Consider the following 24,250-nt stretch of genomic DNA (forward strand, 5'->3'; position numbering starts at 1 on the left):
AAGATGAAAAAAGACTTTGCCTTCTCTTAGCTAAGAGATCATCTCTTAGCACAATCTCTCTCACCACAAATTTAGGATGTCTCGTTACTAAAGATAAGACTAAAAAACAACCCATTGTATATCATGTTTTATTGTTATATCTAGATTACGTTGACAGGATTAAGATAAGACAGCCTTATCAACCATTGCACATGCCCTTAGCATTCGAGAATCTTCTTTATGCATAGTATAGTGAGTATAATTATTCATGCAATGAATGAGTTGAGCTAGATACTTAATTACATAAATAATACTTACAGATAATAGGCACTGATGACAAATTCGATATTTATCACGCGATTTCCACGTGTGATGCTCATCTTTAATTCCCACGATGATCTAGTTCTTACCTTCCTTGCAGGCATCCATGTACCACTTATGCAATCTTCGCATTTTTGTTGGTAGATGCGGCATCTTCTCAAATCTAATGAGAGGGTCCCCGTACTGGTATTTGTATGCTATTTCACTGTAGCGACCTCACCTTTCAAAGGTGTCGATCTCTGTGCGTATTGGTGCTAGTCCCTGGATCAATTGCTAGAACACACAATACAAGATGTAATACCAAGAAACAAAGGTCTTTATTACATCGTATGATCCAGAATTTACATAAAGGATTACAAATTGCATAGCACAAGGCTAGCATTTCATCAGAGTTTTACAACAAAACAAACATAGACAGCATGGTGTCCTTCGTCTTCATGTGCCACAGGTGAGCATGTTGAGGATATACTTGTAACCCTAATCACTGTAACTCACTCATCTATCAAAACATCTGCAACATGAAAAGTTACAGCCACGGATGGTCAATACATTTGAATTGTATTGGCAAGATAACATTATAGTGGACTCAAATGACAACCTAACACTTAAGTGTACATTTGGCTGGTAGAGCTCACACAGTTTTCTCCTATTTTTGTCAAATCATTTTCTTGCATACTAATTAAGCGGTACCATTGATAGAAATCAATGGACCTGGAAAACACCGGTAAATCCCCGGTGAATCCTCCTACCCACGATCAACCTGGTTTTGTGCATAGATATTCAATTTTACCTTGCGGAGATTAGAAACTAATTTGGAAGTGAAACCAACTATATTTACAATTTTATGAAAGAAAGCCAAAACTGAAACCTTTGATGTTCAAATGATACTCCCTCCATTTCATCGCAGATTCAGATGCATCTATATAAAAAAAAGTGTCTAAATACATTCAAATCAGTGGCAATGTAGTCGCAATCTTTCAAATGCATCACAACACACAACACAACACACAACTATGTAGTCGCAATCTTTCAAATGCAGCTGAATTGAAACTAAAATGTAAAGCATAGCCAAACTTCTCCATTTTCCTGCTTGCAAGGCACAAGCAGCTCACACACTAGGTACATAACCACAAGGGTAAACTTTTTTTCGCGAAAACGCAAAAGCCTTGCGTTTCGATGCATTGATAGAAAAGAAGGTTATATGTACAAGCCCGAAAAACGGACGAACACCACGCCGTACAACTCGACCCAAGAAAAGGAAACCTAGTCTAGGGGAGTAGAAGGCGCACACCCCGGGCTCCCGCGTCCGCCCAAAGCCGCGCTTCCGTCACGATGTCGTTGAATAGGGTCGTCACCGAAGGCCGCACGTTGTCGAAGACCACCGCGTTTCGATGCTTCCATATCCACCATGCCGTAAGCATGATAACCGACGACGTGCCTTTGCGTAGCTGGCGAGGGGCGGTCCGCACCGCCAGGGACCACCACTCCGCGAAGTCGCCCTCAGCCATGGGAGGGCTTGAAGTGGATCGGATCCAGGACAGCACCTCAAACCAAACCATCCTGGAGAACGAGCAGCCTGTGAGAAGATGGCGCATGGTCTCCATGGACTGGTCGCAGAGCGGGCAGTTGGGGATATGCGGTAACCCCCGTCTGGCCAGTCGCTCCCCCGTCCAACACCTGTCAAGACAGGCCAGCCACAAGAAGAATTTCACCCTTGGCGGCGCCCAGGATTTCCAGTTCAACTTCCAGAAGCCTGCAACTATCGCCCCTTGGAAGAGGGCATCATAGCAAGAACTGGATGAGTGCGGCCATCCGTCGTCCAACGCCAAACCATCTGTCCGGGTCCGCCGAGAGTTGGGTGTCCCCGAGCCGGATCCACAGTGCACGTGCGCCATAGAGCCGAGCGCTCGGTGCCCCTACTATGTCGGCGATCCAAGTGCGGTCCATCAGGGCTTGGCGGACCGTACGCGCCTTTCTCCGGCGCTTTGGTACCAGCGCATATACCTCAGGCGCCACCTCCTTCATGGCTTTGCCGTCCAGCCATCTGTCTTCCCAGAAGAGGGCGGATTCCCCGTTCCCGATCACCATGGTGGTGGAGACCGCGAAGGCATCCAATTCCGTCTTCGAGAAGTTCATGTCCAGCCCGCGCCAAGGTCGCAGGGGGTCGGTATGCATCCTCCATATCCACCTCACCCTTAGGCTGGTAGCAGTGCGAGCTAGGTCCGGAATCCCGAGGCCCCCAAGCCTCAGGGGTCGGCAGACACGTGCCCAATTGACATGGCAGTGCCCGCCATTGGCATCAGCTCTGCCGGCCCAGAGGAAGCCCCGCAGGATTTTGTTGACCTGCTTCAGAGTGGTTTTGTTGACCCCCAACACCAACAGTTGGTGTAGCGGGATCGCGGCGAGCACCGAGCGGATAAGCGTCAGACGCCCCGCCCTTGGCATCATAGCCGCCTTCCAAGTGGGAAGTTTGTCGGCAATCCGGTCTGCCAGAGGCTGGAAAGAGGCAGCCGTCAACCTCCTGATAGACAGTGGTATGCCAAGGTACTTCACCGGGAAAGGCGCTAGTTGACAACCCATGCGCTCAGCAGCGCCAGCAGCCTCCTCATCCGAGCACCCGATTGGGGATACCGAACATTTGGCGAAGTTGGTATGCAGCCCTGAGGCCATCCCAAAGAGCTCCAGGATACCACGGACAGCTCGCAGCTCCGTCTCATCTGGGTGGCAGAAGATCACCACGTCGTCCGCATAGAAGGAGACCGAAGTCATCAAGTCTCGTCTTGCAAGACGCTTTAGGACACCCAGCTCGATAGCCTTCGCCAAGAGCTTGTTGAGCGAGTTCATCACCAGAACAAACAGTGATGGCGACAGGGGGTCTCCCTGTCTCAGACCCCTCCGATGCCAGATGGGGGGGCCTGGCTCGCCATTGAGCAACACCCTAGTACTCGCCGTGGATAGCAGGATGGACACCAACTCGCAAAACCTAGGGCCGAACCCTAGTTTGCGCAGGATCTCCAGAAGGAAGCCCCACGAAACAGAGTCGAAGGCGCGAGCGATATCCAACTTGAGCATCACTCTCGGCTGCTTTTCCCTATGTAGGAATCTAGCAGTCTGCTGGACCAACATAAAGTTGTCATGGATGCACCGTCTGCGAATGAACGCGCACTGGTTGCGATCCACCAAAGAATCCATCCGGGGGGCCATGCGGGTAGCCAACGTCTTCGCCACCAGCTTGGCGAAGATGTGGATAAGGCTGATCGGCCGGTAGTCACCCAAAGCAGCCGCATCAGGGCGCTTAGGCAGCAGGGTTAGAAGGGCCTGGTTAAGACCCTGGAACCCGCGCCCACACATCGTGTACATCTTGTCAAAGGCAGCCATGAAATCACCCTTGACCACGCTCCAGCATTTCTGCAGGAACTCAGCCGTGAAGCCGTCCGGTCCTGGCGCCTTGCCTGTCGGCAGTCGCCGAACCACCTCCCAAACCTCGTCCTCGGTGAATGCTACCTCGAGCTCGGATAGATCCTCCGAGTGGGTGCCCAGGAAATCCAGGTCCAGCGAGTGCAACCTGTCGACCGAGGTGCCCAGCAGGCCCTCAAAGTGCGAGAAAGCCGCTTCAGCCATGGCCGCATGGTCAGAGATGACCGCGCCTTCAACCTGCAGGCTATGGATCACATTTTTACGGCGCTGTACGCCGCATGCTTTGGTGGAAGAAGGCCGTGTTGGCATCCCCTCCTTGAGCCGGGCAATCTTGGCCCGTTGCCGAGCCATAGTGCGCTCGAGGGAGGCGGACCAGGTAAGCATGTTTGAGGTGGGCCACTGAGTCGACGTTCATCCGGAGACAAGCGTCGTGATTCCATGGCAACATCCAGCCTCAACACCACCTCCCGCGCTATCATCAGCTGCGGTTTGACACACCCTACCTTCTTGTCGCTCCGGCTCTGCAGCGGCGTCTTTGTGCGTTTAAGCTTGGCGGTAAGCCGCCGAAAGGGATCGGGGTCCCCTTCGATAACCTCCCAGGCGTTCCGCACAGCCTCGTCGAACCCATCGAGCTTCAACCAAAAGCGCTCAAACTGGAAGCGCCTACGCCCCGTGCACTTGGTGGTGCAGTCAAGAAGGAGTGGGCAGTGGTCAGCCACCACCGTTGCCAGACAACGCAACATGCAGCTGGAGTGGAGCTCCTCCCAGTCAACCGTGACGAACACCCGATCAAGCCGGACGAGGGTGGGCGTCTCCCTCTCGTTGGACCAAGTGTAGCGTCGCCCGTGCAGGTAGATCTCTTTGAGCTCGCAATCATTCAGAAAGCGCCGGAATCTGCCCATCATCCTGCGGTTGAGGTTCCCATTATTTTTGTCCTCATCCCGGTAAATCAAGTTGAAGTCCCCGCAGAGGGCCCAAGGTCCAGGGTGGCCTCCGCGGACATCACGCAACTCAGCCAGAAAGGCGACCTTGTCAGCCTCAACCTGTGGACCGTATACACAAGTAAGCCACCACCCAGTGCCACCACCCAACGGGGAGACCCTGGCTGTGACACTGTTATTGCCATAGTGGGCGCTGTCAAGCTGCACCACCCGGCTAATCCATGCCACAATAATCCCACCCCGAGTATCAGACGCCGGCAAGCAGAAATAGTCATCAAACTCCGCGCCAAGCGCTTCCATAACGATAGCATGGGTTACAACAGATAGTTTCGTCTCCTGGAGACACACGATAGACGCACCCGTAGTACACACTACACTCCTAACAGCGGAACGCCTTGCGCGATCATTGAGGCCTCGCACATTGGCCACCATCACCCTAGGTTCGTACAACATTGGAACGATTGGAAGCACCCGTGGAACACCCGAGGGGGTCAAGCCTCAATGAGGCGACCACCCGTCATCCCCAACATCGGTGGAGAGCAGCCTCTGATCGTCGAAAGTGACCACCCGTAGAACTCTGCGATCGCCTCAATCATGTCATCTGTGAGGGGTAGCTCATACATCTTGTGATATGCCTCTAGGGCGGCAGCCGATGGCGCCTCGTCCCCTTTGAGCAGACCGAGCTTGCGCATCAGGTTCCGAACAGCCTTCATCTCCGCATTGAGGCCACCAGGTTGTCCTGCTATCCTCGAGCTGCGACGAGGTTGGAAGTTGAGCTCCGCAAGCCTCCTTCGGACAGCCGGGGTCTGCAAGAGAGCGTCCGAGCGCGATTTCGCGGCTGTGAGGAACTCCCCAAGAGTCCTAGGTCTCGCCACGCTAACCTGCTGACGGGGGGCAGGTGGCTGTCGTGCTCTGCTGAACACCACAGGTGGTGTAGCGAAGCGGCACACCGTCGGAGTCATGACAGGTGGAGAAGGGGCTGGGCTCGCTACGTGTGTGGCACGCGTAGGGGGAGTCTCCATCTCCGCATCCACCTGCTCACCGTCAGACTCGTCCCCGACAGCAACATGCGCCTCCGCAGAGTCAGCAATGGGCGAGGTCACCAGGGTCACCGGGGAGGGGTGTGCAACCTCAGGAACAAGCGTAGCATCAGCACCTTGCGCCGCACAGGGGGCAGCAGACGGCGTGGCAACATCCGTTACCAGTGGCGTGTTGGGAGTCGGTATCGGCGGCGTGGACACCACGTCCAAGTTTTCCCGCGCTTTGGACAGCAGCTGGGATTCAGCCGAAAGGCCATCAGCCTGCCCAGATGGCTGCAGCCGGATGCCTTCCGCAGGTGGGCTTGGGCCAACATGGGAACCCAGCAAGGGGCCCAACATGGCAACAGGCTGGACGTGGACGTGGACGTCTCCAGGGGGCATGGACGTGGACGTCTCCTCCACCACGCAGCGGGTTGCACCATCCTCTCTGGCAACCTTCCTCTGTTGGGGCCCTTGGCATGCATCGACAGCAACATCTGGGAGGATCACGACGGAACCAACCCGCAGCCCCGCTCCCATGTGCAGCGCTTGGACTGGGGCCTCCACCAGTGTGTCGCCGCACGCAGATCCCGCCAAGGCGCCGCCACTTTTGACCGCAGCGCCGGCCACCAACGGCTCGCAGCCAGCAGCATCCGAAGGAGAAGCGCTGTCAGCAGCTTCGTCCTGGTCCGTAATGTCGGCGCCCATGACGGCAGCCGTGGCTTTGGCGCGCAGCGCCCTGATCTTGCGGCCCCCACGGTATCGCTTTCGCTTTACCTTGTGTCTTGTTGCAGCTTGGTCAAGGTCACCGACGACGGCGCCGGACGACAGCGTGCGCGTGGTCCCGCCGCCGCCACCGGCCCCAGCCTGGCTAGACGACGGAGCAGCACCGCCACCGCCGGAGCCAGGGAGCACGTCCGGCATGCCCCTCGTGTAGTGGTACTGCCGGCGCGTCGGCCAGGCGTTCGTACGCCCACCGTCGCCACCTCCACCCGCGGCGCCGCCCGTCGTCGGCCGACGGAAATCGACCGTCGTAGTGACATGAACAAGCAGCGGGTAGACGAGGGTGTTCACGTGTGGCGGAACGATGGCCTGCGACGGCGCCGCCATGTCCGACAGCGATGGCGGCTCGTCGGGCTCAACCACATGCAAGTCCACCTCTCTGGGGATCGCCGCAGGGTCGAGGCACCACGCCGTGAAGCGCATGATCCCCATGTCTGCACGGCTACGCGTCAGAGGATGAAGCCGCTCGACCCACGCCGCCGGCGCGAGGATCGCTTCCGCCGTCGCAAGACTCCAAGCGTTGGCAGGAACTCCTTCGACCTCCACCTCGGTGTGGACGCAGAGGCCGCCGGAGGCGGCGTGCGTGCGTCGCGACCAAGGGCGGAGGAGGAGCCGGAAGTACGGCGAGGCGAGGACGCCGTCGCCAAGCACCCGATCCCTGTCTTCCCGCGCGGCGAAGTAGACGAGGAAGTCCTCCGGCCGGTGGCAATGGACGGAGAAGCTCCCCGGTGCCAGGCCGTGTACGTCCTCCAGGGCCATGGCGACCTCCTCCGTCGTGACGGCCCGGCGCACGCCAACGATGACCGCCAGCAGGGCCTTGGCCAGCGCTTCCTCCGCCCCATCCATCTCCGGCGTGCGGGGCAACACGCAGACCGAACGCGCCGGGCGCCGCGCGAGCTCGCCGCCCACCGCCGGAGCGCGCAGCCCGAGAGGAGCCACCTGCTCCTCCACGCTCCTTCGTGGCCGGACATCCTCAGCGACACGCCGAGCCGCCGGCAGCACGGGAACCACGGCGCGGTCACCGGCCACGGGCGAGGCACGTTCGGCGCGCACCGGAACCGGAGCCACCGTGCGGGCAGCTCCGGCGTCCAGCCCATCCCGGCGCCCAAAGGCAGCCACTTGGTTCGCACGGGGTGGCACGGCAGAGCCGCGGCGAGGCCCAGCTCCGGGCCTGCCCGTGGCCTCCACCCGGCGCACCACCCTCCTCTCGCCGCCGTCGTCGCGCAGCACGGGCGCCACCTCACGGTGTCGCACCACGGCAGCCTGTCGGTTCTCCGGCGCACGCGCACGGACAGCGACGGCGCCCTCACCCATCCTGCGGCCTCTTCCATCGTCGTTGAGGCGCTTCCGCGCAGGCTCCTCGCCGCCGGGCGGAGACGCTGGCCTTGGCGGGCGCGGGAGTGAGCACTCCCTCGCCATGTGGCCGACCTCGCCGCAGCGGAGGCACACCGGCCCCGTAGTACAATCGGTGGCGCGGTGCCCTGGCTGGGTACAAAGCAGGCAGAGGCCGTCGAAATCAGCGTAGGCGCCGGCGTCGCGCACTGGGCGCGCCGCCCTCGCCGCCACCCGCTTGCCGCCGCGACGCCCACGAGCGCGCTTGCGCGTGACGTGCGCGGGCTCCTCCCACGGAGCTTCTTCCTCGTCGTCGATCTGATCCTCGGAGTCATCCAGCTCATCTATGGCCGTGCTCTCCTCTCCCCGGCAGATCAGGGACCTCACCTCACGGCGCGCACGGGAAGACTCCGGCGCCTCGGTTTGCCCCGCGCCGCCCCCGCTGGCCAGCACGTCGCGGAAGGAACGCGGAGTGTCCTCCGAGTCCGAACCACGGCCGCCGCGCCAGCGATCCGCACGGCCGCGAGGGCCCGCCGTCGGTGACGGAGTTGGGGAGAGGGAGGGTGTGGGGGACTGGTCAGCCATGGGCGGCCGGCGACGCTCACGCGCACGCCCGCAGCACTCTCCTCGCTGCGCTCTCCTCACTGCAGTATTATTGCTCAACTCCACAAGGGTAAACTTGTCGAAGGTACACCAGCATCAGATGTTGCACACACAGTAGGTACACCACCTCCTTCCCAGAGATTGCTTCATCAACAGTTCAGCACGCACATGTCTAACTCCACGTTTACAAGGACAAAAATTCAGAGAAAAAGACGGGGTGCACGTTCAAGCATGTGCCTGTAATGTTTTACTAGTGCTGGTGATAAAACAAACGACTTTCAAGTAAGATGAGCTTGAATGAAGAGTTTCATCTAGAAAAAATGGAGTATATATAGTACCATAATATGCAGGAACAAAGACTAACATTTACAGGTGATAGATGCTCCTTCCAAAACTTGGGTTTATCTGTTCTGATATTCTTTAAATCCAGATTTAGCTCGCTCCTAACTGCTATAATGATTTCTTCAGGGGCTCATCGTCACTGCAATTAGAGTGATAAAGTGAACTACTTGCAGATAACAAGAGAAGACAACAATTAGAGTCACAACAGCCAACTACGTTTACCACCAGATACAAGCAACAAAAGCTTATCAAGGTTACAATCTGAATATAAGTTTGCCAAAAGCATATTTATCAGTAATTCAATTCTTCCAACCAACTAGCTTCTTGGTACTTTCACGACTATACAAAGGTGGACTGAACAAATGTCAAAGTTGTATCAACTAGTTTAAGGCCTTCAGTACAGCCTTTTCAACTGGAATCATATTGATTTGATTTTTTTCCAATGGACCAATGTCTACGAGAAAACTATGCTCTTGTTGTTTCGTTCTGTTTGTGTTCTTTATCAAGCCTGATTCTTTCGCGGCTTGATTTTCAGTCTCTTGATTAGCTTTGATATATGTGTGTATCTTCTGCTCGAGCGGTCCAATGGATCAAGTGTTGAATTCTACTTGACAGAGCATGACTAGACACAAAATCCTTTTAGAAGATTACAGCAAGTTAGAATATTAGAGCAAGTTAGAACTATACCCAGGTTCCCCGCCGCCGAGTCCCCAATCCCCGACGCCACTCCTTCCTCGCCTAGCGCCAGCAGCCAGCCCCTCCTCCTCCCCCGCCGCGGATCCACCGCTGCTCCTCCCTCGCCTAGCGCCGGCGGCTGTGGGAGGTACACGATCCGTCGCGCCCAAACTTGCTCCTAGAGGCGGAGGCGTGAGGTTGCCCCGACAGCAACGCGAGTTCTCACCGCCGATCCCCCAATCCCCGAAGCCACTCCTTCATCGCCTAGCGCCAGTGGCCAGACTTCTCCTCCTCCCCCGCCATGGATCCGCCGCTACTCCTCCTTCCCTAGCGCCAGCGGCCGGGTCCATACAGCGATGGAAGTGAGCAAGATAGAATGAGGGAGAGCAAGATCAGTGACTTTAAGATTCGTGCAGTTTTATCGGATGATTCAGCCGCTCAAAAGGACACTTGTATATTATTATTTTCGTAAAATATATTAGAGGTTCCGGTCCCATATATTTTGGTTCCGGTCCCACAATTTCGGTTCCGTTAGTTTAGTTCGGTCTATTTAGCACCATTAGACTGAGGTGGATGATGGTTATTAAAAATGCCAAGCACTGTAAAACTTGTATCATAAATTAGGGTAGCAAAATAACTGTAACAAGTGACAAAATTGGGGCAAATTAACTCAGACATGAAATAAATAGTGCTCCGGGTCAAATATTGCAAGATTGCAGTCAAATAAGCATTTCCTGTTTGTGCAAGACACAAAGATCCAAAGCAAGTCTATAGAGATTGCTTTCCACCAACATTTAGATGAAGACCAGAACCACTACTATGACCATGGATGTTGAGTCACAGAGCAAATTGGGCCAAGGATGTCTGCCTAGCCTAAAAGTTCTTGTCTGAGACTTAACCATTGGCAATAATGATGTGAAACATACTAGTTGATAACTTATTATAATAGTGTCCTCGAAAAAATGTTATAATTGTCAGGATCATGAAATGTAAGTCTGAATAACATCTTGCATCTGCATTTTATTCAGCAAAACTCAGATTGTACAAAATACCAGGGTGACACTACTACCATTATCACCACCATTTTGCCCCACTAGCCAAGCAAATAATCCAACTACATGTCATCAATAAACATTGTAGGAGTAAACATGGCAAAAAAAAAGAGGAATAACAAGATGGCACCTTCATGAGCCTCATCAAGATAACACATGGACACGCATCAGCACGACATCATCACTTGTCACTGTCAACCACACCGAGCTCAGCATCAATGGCATTGCGCGCAGTTTCCAGGTCTTCGTCGAGGAATATGTCCCAGTGGCCATCCCACCGGATGAAGAACTCTGTGTCTTCCAAGTACTTCACACGGTGCACGTCCCCAGCAGGCGTGAACAGGAAATCCCCATCAACCAGGTGGTAGTTTTCTTTCTTGGTTAAGTTCCACACCTTCTTCTTGCCTTTGATCACCACCAAATCGTGGCCGAAAGTGTGGTGGTGAGCCGGCTCCACACTTCCAGCTTTGAAGCGGACGTAGGCCGAAGTGGGACTCTGTCGCACAATTCGCATCTCGCCGCCTGGCATGATATCCACCGGTTCAAACTGCATCCCTTTCCTCAGGCAGCAGATGGCACAGGCGGAGTCAGGGGCAGGGGCAGATCCAGATCCCTCGGGGATGGATGCCATCTCTTGAGGGGCAACATCGAAGAATTGCTGAATGTCCTCCGGCCAGGGCGCGTCCCCGGATGCGGGGCAGGGAGCACGGAATGGGGTGGCGAGCCAGGCGTCGGCGATGGCCGCGGCGGTCTCGGGCGGGGTCGCCGTGCCGGAGAGGGCGAGGACGTTGCAGGCGTTGATGGAGCGGGTGTTGACGGCGTCGGCGACGGAGCTGCAGTGAGTGGCGTACACGCCGGGGTACTTGTTGGCGAATATGGTGACGCCGGCGCCAGTGCCGCAGACTAGGACGCCGCGGGCTTCGAGTGCGGGGTCGGACGATGAGGAGGTGACGTTGCGGGCGACGAGTGCGGCAGCGGAGTAGTACTTGTCGACGCCGAGGTCGACGACATCGGCCACAGAGGAGTGGGCGCGGAGGTGCGCAACGATAGCGTCCTTGAGCGGCTCGCCGAAGCCGTCAGCGGCCGCGAAAATCTTGAAGCGGCGGTTGCAGGCGGAGGCGGCCATTAGCGGTGGTAGGTGGTGGTTGTTGATTTTGCAGGACAGCAGGACTCGATCTGAGATTGGATGCGGAGAAAAGGGAATGGAGGAGGGAAGAGGAGCAGTGGCTAGTAGCGAGCCAGGCAACTGGGCCGAGCTACGCAAGAAATAGGACGACTCGACGTCGACGACGACCATAGGTGGACTTGTTGTATTTTTATTTCGGACGAACATAGGAAGGGTGCCACTCCCTGGAGGCCGACCTTTCCGAAGGTCCGGCTAGCGTCTGTACATACGACGCGTGGCACCGGTGGAAACTAACGAGCCCACGATCTACGCGGCTCCCGCGCACGTTCTGGACGGAAGTACGCGGCTCCCGCGCGTACGCGTACGATTCGTCGAGTACAAATCGCGTCTCGCGCAAGTACAGCCCCGCGTGGCCGCGTGAGTACCTCCAATCCATTCGCTAGCTAGCTCGCGAATCAAGTACACGGCAATATTAGGTACACGATGGAATACAGTTTGTACACACAGGGCGAATACAAGTACACTCGCGTATACGAGGAGGTACAATCACGAACACGAGCAGGTACAGTCCCGCGCAACACGCGAGTACAGTTGAACACACATACGAGTACAGGTACAGTCACGCACACGAGGAGGTACAGTCGTGCACACGAGCAGGTACAGTCACGCACAACACACGAGTACACTTGAACACACGAACGAGTACAAGTATAGTCACGCAGACGAGCAGGTACAGTCACGCACAACACACGAGTACAGTTGAACACACGAGCGAGTACAAGTATAGTCACGCAGACGAGCAGGTACAAACGCGCATACGAGCAGGTACAGTCGTGAACACAAGCAAGTACATGTACAGACGTACAGTGCACACACGAGCAGGTACAGTCGCGCATAAGTACAGGTACGATCCCGCACACGGCGAAATACGATTAAGCGAGTAAAGGGAAAAACTGCACCAAACACACTAAAAACAGAAGTACTTTTCAGTTGAAACACGAGTACAGCTAGGTACACACCACAGGTACAATCATACTACTATTGGAAGTACGAAAAAAAAGTATCTCCAAACCTATCAACATGGGATCTAGTTTCGAAGATCTCGACGCGAGGATCTCAAAAGTGAAAACGGTTCGTAATTTGGACTTACGGTTCTTAAGATATTTCATTTTGAAAAAACGAATCTAGAAGAAAAAGGGAAAAACTGACACAACCCAGTCTTCTCTCTCCTCCCCCATCCCCACCTTGCTTCCCCTTGCGACACGTGGCGAGCAGGGAGACCACTTCCCAGGGATTTTCTGGCACCACAGCGCGCCACTTGTCGCGTGCGGAGCGAGTTGTATTCCCTTCGCGAAGGTCGGCCTTTTTCTAGAGTTTTCCACATAGGAACGCCAGGCGGCGGCTTGGACGTGCCGCACACAGAGCGGTGGTCTTGGGCTGGCCCATTTTACTTCTTTCGTTTTTTTCTCTGTTTATTCTTAAATTAATTTTCGAAAATATGTTTTAAAAATAGTTTTTAATCTGAAAATTTTAAAAATCTGAATAATATCTAAAAATGATTTTTTTAAAATTGAATTTTTACATCAATTTTCGGATTTCCGAAACTGCCTATGTACCCTTCGGTAATATCGTGACCACGGGAGCATCCCGACTTCAATTGGGCGTTCTTTATTTCAAACTGAAGATATGGAAATTACCCACAACTTTGTAAATTGGCACTTTTTCATTTGACTGTATCTTCGGGAATTTCTAGGACCATCTTTGAAAATAGTACTGTAGGGATAGATTTCAGAAACTCCAGATTTGACCATAATAACCGGGTTCCTTCCATATTTGCCTATTTCCTACACAACAAAGTTTAAAACAAGAAAGTATGCACTTTTGCAACTATTAATGGGTTAGTCTCAATAATTATAATAAATTTGTAATATAATAAGGATTTTAGTGTAATAAACTACAAAATTCATGTATGAATTTTACATGCATCAACAACCAACCGTTGAAAGTATTCATATGTTCATGTCTAATCCAGGAGTCAGACTGACCGGGTGCTAGGAGCGTACAATACTCTTGTGTTCAGTGATATACAAAGCCATCAAGGTGGAATTTTGTAGAACTATGTAGTGTGCTCAAGTGAAAGAAATCTCGTCCATACATGACGTGGGCATAACCCTTCGGGTACTCGACATTGCCATACCCGGTGCAAACTATGAAGCTGGACCAGCACAAGGACTCAACAAGCTGGACCTGCACGTGTCTCAACTTGGACTACAAGGAAAGAAGACTCCAATACGAATTCGACTAGAACTCTTGTAAACCCTAGCTTGGCTGATATATAAAGCTAGGCATGGGCACCCCTTAGGGACACACAGAATCAGAAACACAAATCATAGAGGCGACACGCCTAGACACCGCAACCCGCGGATTAGAACTAGACTAGATCCAACAACTCCGCCTATGGCGGCCCCCTGTACACATATTTTCATATACTGTATTGCTAGCAGGACGTAGCGATCCTTCACCGCGGGGACGTGAACCTGGGTACGTCGTGTACCGCCTCGCTCCCGGAACTTCCATCATCGCCTTTCTCTAAAACTCAAACCCCTCATGGTGGGCATTGCCGATGAACCGCCTCGTCAATTGGCGCCGTTTGTGGGAAACGCGATGACTGGATTTCGTTATCCGGACGGGATCTTAGATCATCAACGAGAATTAAAATCAGAAAAGAAGAAGATCCGATCTTTCGAGTGGTACACTCGTCACGGTTGATCGGAAAAAGGGCGCATATACAGAGCTGGCGCGCTACTCGGAAAAATTGGGTGCGCGAGCGGCAAGACCCAAGAACCAGCGTTATTCCCTGGTAAGCCAATCATTATGTCGCGCGCACCAAAGCAAGGATGCAATCAGTTCAATTCTTGGCTGTTCCATGACGTGAAGGCCTGCAAGGTTGTACAAATCGTGAGTTTGGTTGGCAACCATTTTTCACTTTGTTGACTCGCACGAATTTTGAAGCGGTGTAGACATGCTTGATTCGTCCGCTGTCGCTGAGACATGCGCTAAAATGGGGGGGGGGGGGGGGGGGTGGATCGGGCGTGCAGGGGAATGCGTAGAGGAGGCTAGTAGGAGGGGGAAATTTGTCGCCCGCTATGGCGCGAAAAGTGGGCCACCTCAGTTGGAGAAGAAACCATACTCCATTTACGCTCTTGGAGAGGTAGATCTGCAGCACCGGCAAGTCGTACTAGACAAATCTACCTCACCGACTTTCTCACCCTCCCGTTTCACGTCCCCTAGGCGGCGGGGCTCGCATATTGGCGACAACGGCGACCTCGCTTTGTGTGGAGCACCATCTTTCCCCCGTCTTCTCGGCCGACGACACCATGACGCCGGCTTCAAGCAACGTTGTAAGCACCTCTAACCCTCCACCGGACGAAACCATTAGAACTTAAGCCGATATTGCCATTACTTAGCTGAATTTATCGTATTTATCGTTCTCTATACGCAGCACAAAAATAAATTAGGACGGGCAGCATAAGCTTTTCATTCACACGGTTGCGGTCATAGCTATGATCCATGCATGGATGTTTGTAATCCTAGAGCGACTGGTTCGTTGCAATGCTAGGCCGGCTATCACCTATGATCCTATGTTCGAACGTGATAGAGAGCGGATGAACAATCTGAACTGCATCTATAACAACAACGATGTAGAGTTTATCCAGATGTCGAGGATGAAAAGAACCCCTTTTAACAACATGTTGAACACATTCAGGGTTAGGGGTTGCTTAAATATAACATCCACCGCTTTATCGAAGAGCAAGTGGCAATGTTTCTTCATGTTCTTGGATATATCCAGAGATTCTGAATGATTCACATCACGTGGAGGCAATCCAATGAAACAATATCTCGCTATTTCAAGCAAGTCATGTATGCAGTTGGGGAGCTCAGAGAAGAGATGATCAAGCCACCATCTGCCCACACTCCCACCGACATCAAAGACAACTACTGATGGTTTCCATATTTCAAGGTGAGCAACTGAACATATGTGTGCATCACACTGTTCTACTTCAGCAAGACCTAACAAGTTGTCCATTTCATGTCAAGATTGCATTGGTGCGATTGAAGGCACTCATGTCACTACACGAGTTCCAAGAAGCGAGTCGCATGCATATAGAGAGAGGAAACACTACACAAGCCAAAATGTGCTGGCAAATGTTGATTTTTATATGAGGTTCACATTTTTTCGATAAAGGATGTTTTATTACTTTGATAAGCAATTACATCCAGCTTCTGCATAACCAGGATGCACACAGCTGTTTCAAATGTCCAGAACGAGCAATAAAAGAAAAAAGGCGAAATACATATCGAGATGATAAACTATATAACGCCTAAGACGAGTGTGGAGCTTCAATCCGTAGACTATGCTGCCACCCATGTCGGGAAAAAGTATCCCTCGCCGTAGCCTCCAACCGTGTACAGACCTCCGTAAATAGGTCTCGGTTCTCCGCCCGCTGAAGAGGTAACCATGAACGGAGAATACATGTACATCTGTAGATGACCTGCAACAAAGAACAATTTTTATCGTTAAAAATCTTGTCATTTCTACATAGCCATAGCGCCCAGATAACTGCAAGCGCCCCCACCCTAAGAAGCAACTTAAACCTTGAATCAACACCATGAAGCCAATTGCCAAAGACATTTGCCACACTAGTCGGGGGATACAGGGTAGACGCTACTTGGATGACTGACCATATAGATTTCGCAAAGCGCCTTTGGAAGAATAGGTGTTTGATGGTTTCGTCATGATGACAGAAAACACACCGTGAATTTCCGTGCCAATTCCGCTTAACAAGATTATCTTTAGTAAGAATAACTCCTCGACGAAGGTACCATCCAAAAATCTTGATTTTTAATGGTATCTTCATCTTCCAAATTTTCTTATTATTATCAACTGGTAAATCAGAATGGAGGATTGCATTGTATAAAGATTTAACTGAGAAAGAGCCATCTACATGAAGATTCCATCTAAATTCATCCGGTTCAGGGGATAATTGAATATCATCCAACCGTTGAACTAGAGTATTCCATGCTGTTAGCCTTTGTCCAAGTAAAACCCGTCTGAACGTCATATTCGGAGGTGAGGTAGCCATGACGGTAGCAATGGTATCACCTTTGCGACGAACAATACTATACAAAGCAGGATATTGTTCACTCAGGGAAGCATTGTCCAACCAAACATCTTCCCAGAAACGTATTTGTGCTCCATTCTTAATAGAAAAAGTACCATGACGAAAGAAAATGTTTTTCGTTGCCATGAGACCAGCCCAGAAGTGAGAGTCCCCGGGTTTCCAAACCACTTGGGAGAGCGTCTTCGAGCCAATATACTTTCTCCGGAGAATAGTTTGCCAAGTCCCATTCTCGGTAAGAAGCTTAAAAAGCCATTTACCTAGCAGAGCAGAATTCTTAACCTCCAGGTCATGAATTCCAAGTCCGCCTTGATCTTTGGGACTACACACTATACTCCATTTAACCAATTGATATTTCTTTTTCTCGCTGTCCCCTTGCCAAAAGAATCTGGATCGATAATAATCGAGTTTATGCAGAATTCCTTTCGGCAGAAGAAAGAATGATAACATATACAGTACCATATTTATTAGTACCGAGTTAATGAGTACCAGTCTTCCTCCTAGGGACAGCAATTTGCCTTTCCAACTACTAAGGCGTTTCTGTAATCTTTCTTCCACAATCTTCCATTCTGCAAGGGTAAGTCTCCGATAGTGAATCGGGATACCCAAATACCGAATAGGGAAATGGCCTTGCCCGCAACCAAACAACTCTGTATACTGAGTCATATCGTTTTGGGCATCGCCGAAACAGAACAATTCACTTTTATGGAAGTTAATTTTCAATCCCGACAATTGCTCGAAGGCTGCTAAAATTAATTTGAGATTACGAGCTTTTTCGAGATTATGATCCATAAAAAGAATTGTGTCATCGGCATATTGAAGGATAGATAAACCCCCATCAACCAAATGTGGGATCACACCTTCAATTTGACCATCAGACTTGGCACGCTCTATGAGTATTGCCAGCATATCTGCTACAATGTTGAATAACATTGGTGATAGCGGATCGCCTTGGCGTAACCCCTTTCGTGTCTGGAAATAGTGGCCGGTGTCATCATTGACCCTAATTGCCACGCTACCTCCATACACAAAATCGTAAATTAGAGCACGCCACTCAGGAGAAAAACCTTTCATCCTGAGTGTCTGTTGTAGGAAAGACCATTTGACCTTATCATGTGCCTTTTCGAAATCTAATTTTAAAATGACCCCATTAAGTTTCTTGGAATGCATCTCATGTACCGTCTCATGCAGAACTGCCACTCCATCAAGGATATTCCTTACTTGCATGAAAGCAGTCTGAGAAGGTTGGACAACATGATCCGCGACCGTCTTCAGTCTAATGGTGGCTGATACGTCCAATTTGCATCACTATTTTATATCATAATTTGCTGTTATTCATTGATATATTTCATATTGGGACACAATACTTATGTTATTTCATCTATTTTGCATGTTTCATCATTATTGGAGGACCAAGCACCGGAGCCAGGATTCTGCTGGAAAAAGCACCGTCAGAACGCAATATTTCGGAAGATCAACTGTGGAAGGAAATTATACCAAAAATCCTATTTTTCAAGATGACGAAGGAAGCCAGAAGGAGGGGCCAGGAGGACCCAGGGTGGGCCCACACCCTAGGGCGGCGCGGCCCATGCCCTGGCCGCGCCGCCATGTGGTTTGGGGGGCCCACGACCCCTTTCGCCTCCTTTTCTTCGCGAAATCCTTCGTCCCGAAAACCTAAGCCACAGAGGGTACCTCGCGAAGAGTTACAGCCGCCTCTGCGGGGCGGAGAACACCAGAGAGAAAAGAGCTCTCCGGCGGGCAGGAATCCGCCGGGGAAATTCCCTCCGGGAGGGGGAAATTGACGCCATCGTCACCGTCATCGAGCTGGACATCATCGCCATCACCATCATCATCATCTCCACCATCATCACCGCCGTCATCACCGCTGGACACCGTCACCGCCGTAGCAATTTGGGTTTGATCTTGATTGTTTGATAGGGGAAACTCTCCCGGTATCGATCTCTACTTGTTGTTGATGCTATTGAGTGAAACCGTTGAACCAAGTTTATGTTCAGATTGTTATTCATCATCATATCACCTCTGATCATGTTCCATATGATGTCTCGTGAGTAGTTCGTTTAGTTCTTGAGGACATGGGTGAAGTCTAAATGTTAGTAGTGAACTATGGATGAGTAATATTCAATGGTGTGATATTTAAGTTGTGGTGTTATTCTTCTAGTGGTGTCATGTGAACGTCGACTACATGACACTTCACCATTTATGGGCCTAGGGGAATGCATCTTGTATTCGTTTGCTAATTGCGGGGTTGCCGGAGTGTGAAACCTAAACCCCCGTTGGTATATCGATGCGGGGAGGGATCGCGGGATCTCGAGTTTAAGGCTGTGGTTAGATTTATTCTTAATTACTTTCTTGTAGTTGCGGATGCTTGCAAGGGGTATAATCACAAGTATGTATTAGTCCTAGGAAGGGCGGTACATTAGCATAGGTTCACCCACACAACACTTATCATAACAATGAAGATTATTTAGCCGTATGTAGCGAAAGCACTAGACTAAAATCCCGTGTGTCCTCGAGAACGTTTGGTCATCATAAGTAAACAAACCGGCTTGTCCTTTGTGCTAAAAAGGATTGGGCCACTCGCTGCAATTATTACTCTCGCACTTTACTTACTCGTACTTTATTCAACTGTTACATCAAAACCCCCTGAATACTTGTCTGTGAGCATTTACAGTGAATCCTTCATCGAAACTGCTTGTCAACACCTTCTGCTCCTCGTTGGGATCGACATTCTTACTTATCGAAGATACTACGATACACCCCCTATACTTGTGGGTTATCAAGACTATTTTAAGGCGCCGTTGCCGGGGAGTGAAGCGCTATTGGTAAGTGGAATTGGTAAGGAAAACCTTTCTTGTTGTGCTGATTTTATTTCTGCTGCTGCTATAAGTCATTATGGAGAGATCTTCTCTTCAATTTTTATTTGGGAAATCTACTACTACTGCAACGGTAGTGGATGAGGCGCCAGGTGAGGAAGTGATACCATATAAAATACCTATGAAAATCATTGAACGTGTTATGGATAACCGCTATGAAGGGGATGGAACTGTCCACCCTGGAGATCATTTATTGTTCTTACATGAATTATGCGGTTTATTCAAGTGTGCAGGTATTGCTATGGATGAAGTGAGGAAGAAACTATTCTCTTTATCGCTGTCTGGTAAAGCGGCGCATTGGTATAAATTACTGGATAATGGGGACTCTCTTGAATGGAATGATATTGTGCCCCGGTTTTATTCTAAGTTCTATCCTCCAAGTGAAATTCACAAGGATCGGAATCGCATATATAATTTTTGGCCTCATGATGGAGAGAGTATTGCCCAAGCTTGGGGAGATTGAAGTCTTTAATGCTCAAATGCCCCATTCATGAGCTTCCTGGTAATGTTATTATTGATAATTTCTATGCAAGACTTTCTTTTCAAGACAAGACTTTGCTGGATACTTCTTGTTCTGGATCATTTACACGCAACAAAGAAGAGTTTAAAAGGGACCTTCTTGATCGGATCCAAGAAAATGCGAAGGTTGGGAGAACGACAAGGATAGAGAATCAGGTATAATTTATGATTATAAATGCATTGAAGCTTTTATGGATACTGATAAATTTCGTAATATGAGTGCTATATATGGTCTTAATTCTCAAGTTGCTGCAAATCTTTATAAAGCTTTTGCCTCTCATTATGAATTGCCAAAGAAGAATTTTGATAAGTATCATGAACCTTATAAAGATAAAATTGATTCATCTATTAATAAATGCGTTGTAGTTGAAACTGCTGATCATATTATTCCTGAAGCTTATATTGAAAAAACTCCTTTCCCTGCTAAAATGAAGGAGTACTCTATTATAAATAGTGTGGTTCATAAAAGTGAAAAGAAACCTGTAGAACCTGAAGAACAAATAAAAGTTGAACCTGCTGTTGCAATAATTAAAGATCTTGTGACTGAAAATGTGGAGGATGGTCATATTATTTTCTGTGAAGATGCTTCTAATATTGTTTCACATCCTAATAAACCCAAACAAGCTAGTGTTCCTATGCTATCTGTTAGAATTGGTGATCATTGCTATTATGGATTATGTGATATTGGTGCAAGTGTTAGTGCTATTCCATATGAGCTTTACACGGAGATTATGCACGAAATTGATTCTTGTGAACTTGAAGATATTGATGTGGTTATTCAGCTGGCTAATAGAGAAACTATTTCTCCAATTGGTATTGTTCGAGATGTGGAAGTTTTATGCGGTAAGATTAAATATCCTGCTGACTTTTTGGTACTTGGTTCTGCTGCTAGTGATTATTGTCCTATTATTTTTGGTAGACCTTTTCTAAATACTTGTGGAGCTATTATAGATTGTAAGAAAGAGAAAATTTTGACTAAATTTGCTGGTGAATCTTATGAGTTTAACTTCTCCAAATTTACTAAAACTCCTTATAAAGCTGATTTGCCTAGTAATGATTTTAAAATGGAACAGTGTGCATCTATTGTTCTTGTTCCTAACAATCCTTTGCAGCAACATTTGGAGGATAGCGAGAGTGAAGTTTTTAGGAAAGAAAGAGATGAGCTTGAGGAAATTTTTCTTCGCCAACCTATTCTCAAGCATGATTTACCGGTGGAAGATTTGGGTACAACACCGCCACCAAAGGAAGATCCTGTTTTGATTTAAAGCCCTTACCTGATAATCTTAAATATGCTCATATTGATGATAAGAAAATATATCCTGTTATTATTAGTTCTAAGCTTTAGGAGATTGAGGAAGAAAGGTTATTGGAAATATTGAAGAAGCAGGAGCTATTGGTTACACTCTTGATGATTTGAAAGGGATTTCTCCTTCTATTTGCCAACATGCTATTAATATGGAAGATGATGCAAAGCCTGTTGTTGAACATCAGCGTCGTCTAATTCCGAAGATGAAGGAAGTGGTAAGGAATGAGGTATTACGACTTCTTGAAGCTGGTATTATATATCCTATTGCTGATAGTAGATGAGTTAGTCCTGTGCATTGCGTTCCCAAGAAAGGAGGAATGACTGTTGTGCCTAATGATAATGATGAGCTCATCCCTCAAAGAGTAGTTGTAGGGTATAGAATGTGCATTGATTTTCGAAAAGTTAATAAAGTTACTAAGAAAGATCATTACCCTTTACCATTTATTGATCAAATGCTAGAAAGATTGTCTAAAAATACTCATTTTTGCTTTCTTGATGGTTATTACAGGTTTTCACAAATTCTTGTTAAAGCTAAAGATCAAGAGAAAACCACTTTTACTTGTCCCTATGGAACTTATGCTTACAGACGCATGCCTTTTGGTTTATGTAATGCTCCTGCTACTTTTCAAAGATGCATGTCTGCTATTTTTCATGGTTTTTGTGAAAGTATTGTAGAGGTATTCATGGATGATTTTTCCGTCTATGGGAATTCTTTTGATAGCTGTTTGCGAAACCTTGATAAAGTTTTGCAGAGATGTGAAGAAACAAACCTTGTTCTTAATTGGGAGAAATGCCACTTTATGGTTAATGAAGGAATTGTATTGGGACATAAAATTTCTGAGAGAGGTATTGAAGTTGATAGAGCTAAAGTTGAAGCAATTGAGAAGATGCCCTATCCGAGGGATGTTAAAGGTATTCGTAGTGTTCTTGGTCATCTTTGGGTTTTATAGGAGATTTATTAAAGATTTCTCCAAGATTTCAAAGCCTCTTACTAATCTTCTTCAAAAAGATGTACCATTTGTTTTTGATGATGATTGTAAGGAAGCTTTTGAAACTCTTAAGAAAGCCTTGACAACTGCTCCTATAGTTGAAGCTCCTGATTGGAACTTACCCTTTGAGATTATGTGTGATGCTAGTGATTTTGCTGTAGGCGCTGTTCTTGGACAGCGAGTAGATAAAAAGCTGAATGTTATTCATTATGCTAGTAAAACTCTTGATGCTGCTCAAAGAAATTATGCTACAACTGAAAAAGAATTATTAGCTGTAGTCTTTGCTTGTGATAAATTTAGATCTTATATCGTTGATTCAAAAGTTACTATTCATACTGATCATGCTGCAATTAGATACCTAATGACAAAGAAAGATGCTAAGCCAAGGCTTATTAGATGGGTACTTCTTTTGCAAGAATTTGATTTACATATTGTAGATAGGAAAGGTGCTGATAATCCTGTTGCTGATAATTTGTCTAGATTGGAAAATATTGTTTATGATCCTGTTCCTGTTAATGATAGTTTTCCAAATGAACAATTGGCTGTAATAAAGGTGAGCTCGCGAGACAGTCCTTGGTATGCTGATTATGCTAACTTTATTGTTTCCAAGTACTTGCCTCCAACCTTTACAGCTCAGCAAAGGAGGAAATTCTTTTATGATTTGAGGCATTATTTCTGGGATGACCCACACTTATTAAAGAAGGAGTGGATGGTATTATGCGAAGATGTGTTCCCGAATATGAACAACAGGATATATTGAGTAAATGTCATGGTAGTGCTTATGGAGGACATCATGCCGGAGAAAGAACCGCGCAAAAGGTTCTACAATCAGGTTTTTATTGGCCAACTCTCTTCAAAGATGCGAGAAAGTTTATTTTATCTTGTGATGAATGCCAAAGGGTCGGTAATATCTCCAGACGCAATGAAATGCCTATGAATTATACTCTTGTCATTGAACCGTTTGATTGTTGGGGATTTGACTTCATGGGACCTTTTCCGTCTTCAGAAGGTAACACTCACATACTTGTTGCTGTTGATTATGTTACTAAATGGGTGGAAGCTATACCTACAAAAAGTGCTGATGGTGAGACCTCTTTAAGAATGCTTTTAGATATTATTTTTCCTAGATTTGGAGTACCTAGATATATTATGACTGATGGAGGTTCTCATTTTATTCATGGAGGTTTTAGAAAAACTCTTGCTAAGTATGGTATTAATCATAGAATTGCTTCCGCTTATCATCCTCAAACTAGTGGTCAAGTAGAATTATCAAATAGAGAGATTAAATCTATTTTGGGAAAGACCGTTAATAAAACTAGAAAGAATTGGGCTAGTAAATTGAAGGATGCACTTTGGGCTTATAGAACTGCTTACAAAAATCCCATGGGAATGTCACCTTATAAAATGGTTTATGGGAAAGCTTGTCATTTACCTTTAGAACTAGAGCACAAAGCTTATTGGGCTGTTAGAGAATTAAATAAAGATCCTAAACTTGCCGGTGATAAGAGGTTGTTGCAATTAAGTTCTCTAGATGAATGGAGAAGTGAAGCTTATGAAAATGCTAAACTCTTTAAAGAGAAAGTTAAAAAATGGCATGATAGAAGGATTATCAAAAGAGAATTTAATATTGGGGATAAAGTCCTATTGTATCGGTCTCGCCTCAGATTCTTTGCAGGGAAATTACTCTCGAAATGGGAAGGACCGTATGTTGTCGAGGAGGTGTATCGTTCAGGAGCAATCAAAATTAGCTCTCTCCAAGGCAATGCTACGCA

General features: G+C 48.6%; 1 protein-coding gene across 3 annotated transcripts; it reads right to left on the minus strand.

Annotated features, from left to right (window-relative positions):
- Positions 1-656: 656 nt before the first annotated feature.
- On the minus strand, positions 657-11,763 carry LOC127296694 (DNA damage-repair/toleration protein DRT102). Of its 3 annotated transcripts, XM_051326881.2 has the most exons (3): positions 10,595-11,763; positions 9,425-9,739; positions 8,599-8,876 (listed from the first exon to the last, which is right to left on the minus strand). In XM_051326881.2, the coding sequence occupies exon 1, from the start codon at positions 11,759-11,761 to the stop codon at positions 10,646-10,648; it is 1,116 nt and encodes a 371-aa protein (XP_051182841.1). In that variant the 5' UTR covers positions 11,762-11,763; the 3' UTR covers positions 8,599-8,876; positions 9,425-9,739; positions 10,595-10,645. The 3 variants fall into 3 exon arrangements, with proteins under 3 accessions (XP_051182843.1, XP_051182841.1, XP_051182840.1); XM_051326883.2 differs by lacking the exons at positions 8,599-8,876; positions 9,425-9,739 and adding an exon at positions 657-811; XM_051326880.2 differs by lacking the exon at positions 9,425-9,739.
- Positions 11,764-24,250: the final 12,487 nt, after the last annotated feature.

This window comes from Lolium perenne, chromosome 4 (assembly GCF_019359855.2).
Source record: "Lolium perenne isolate Kyuss_39 chromosome 4, Kyuss_2.0, whole genome shotgun sequence".
In the NCBI taxonomy this organism is placed as follows: domain Eukaryota; kingdom Viridiplantae; phylum Streptophyta; class Magnoliopsida; order Poales; family Poaceae; genus Lolium; species Lolium perenne.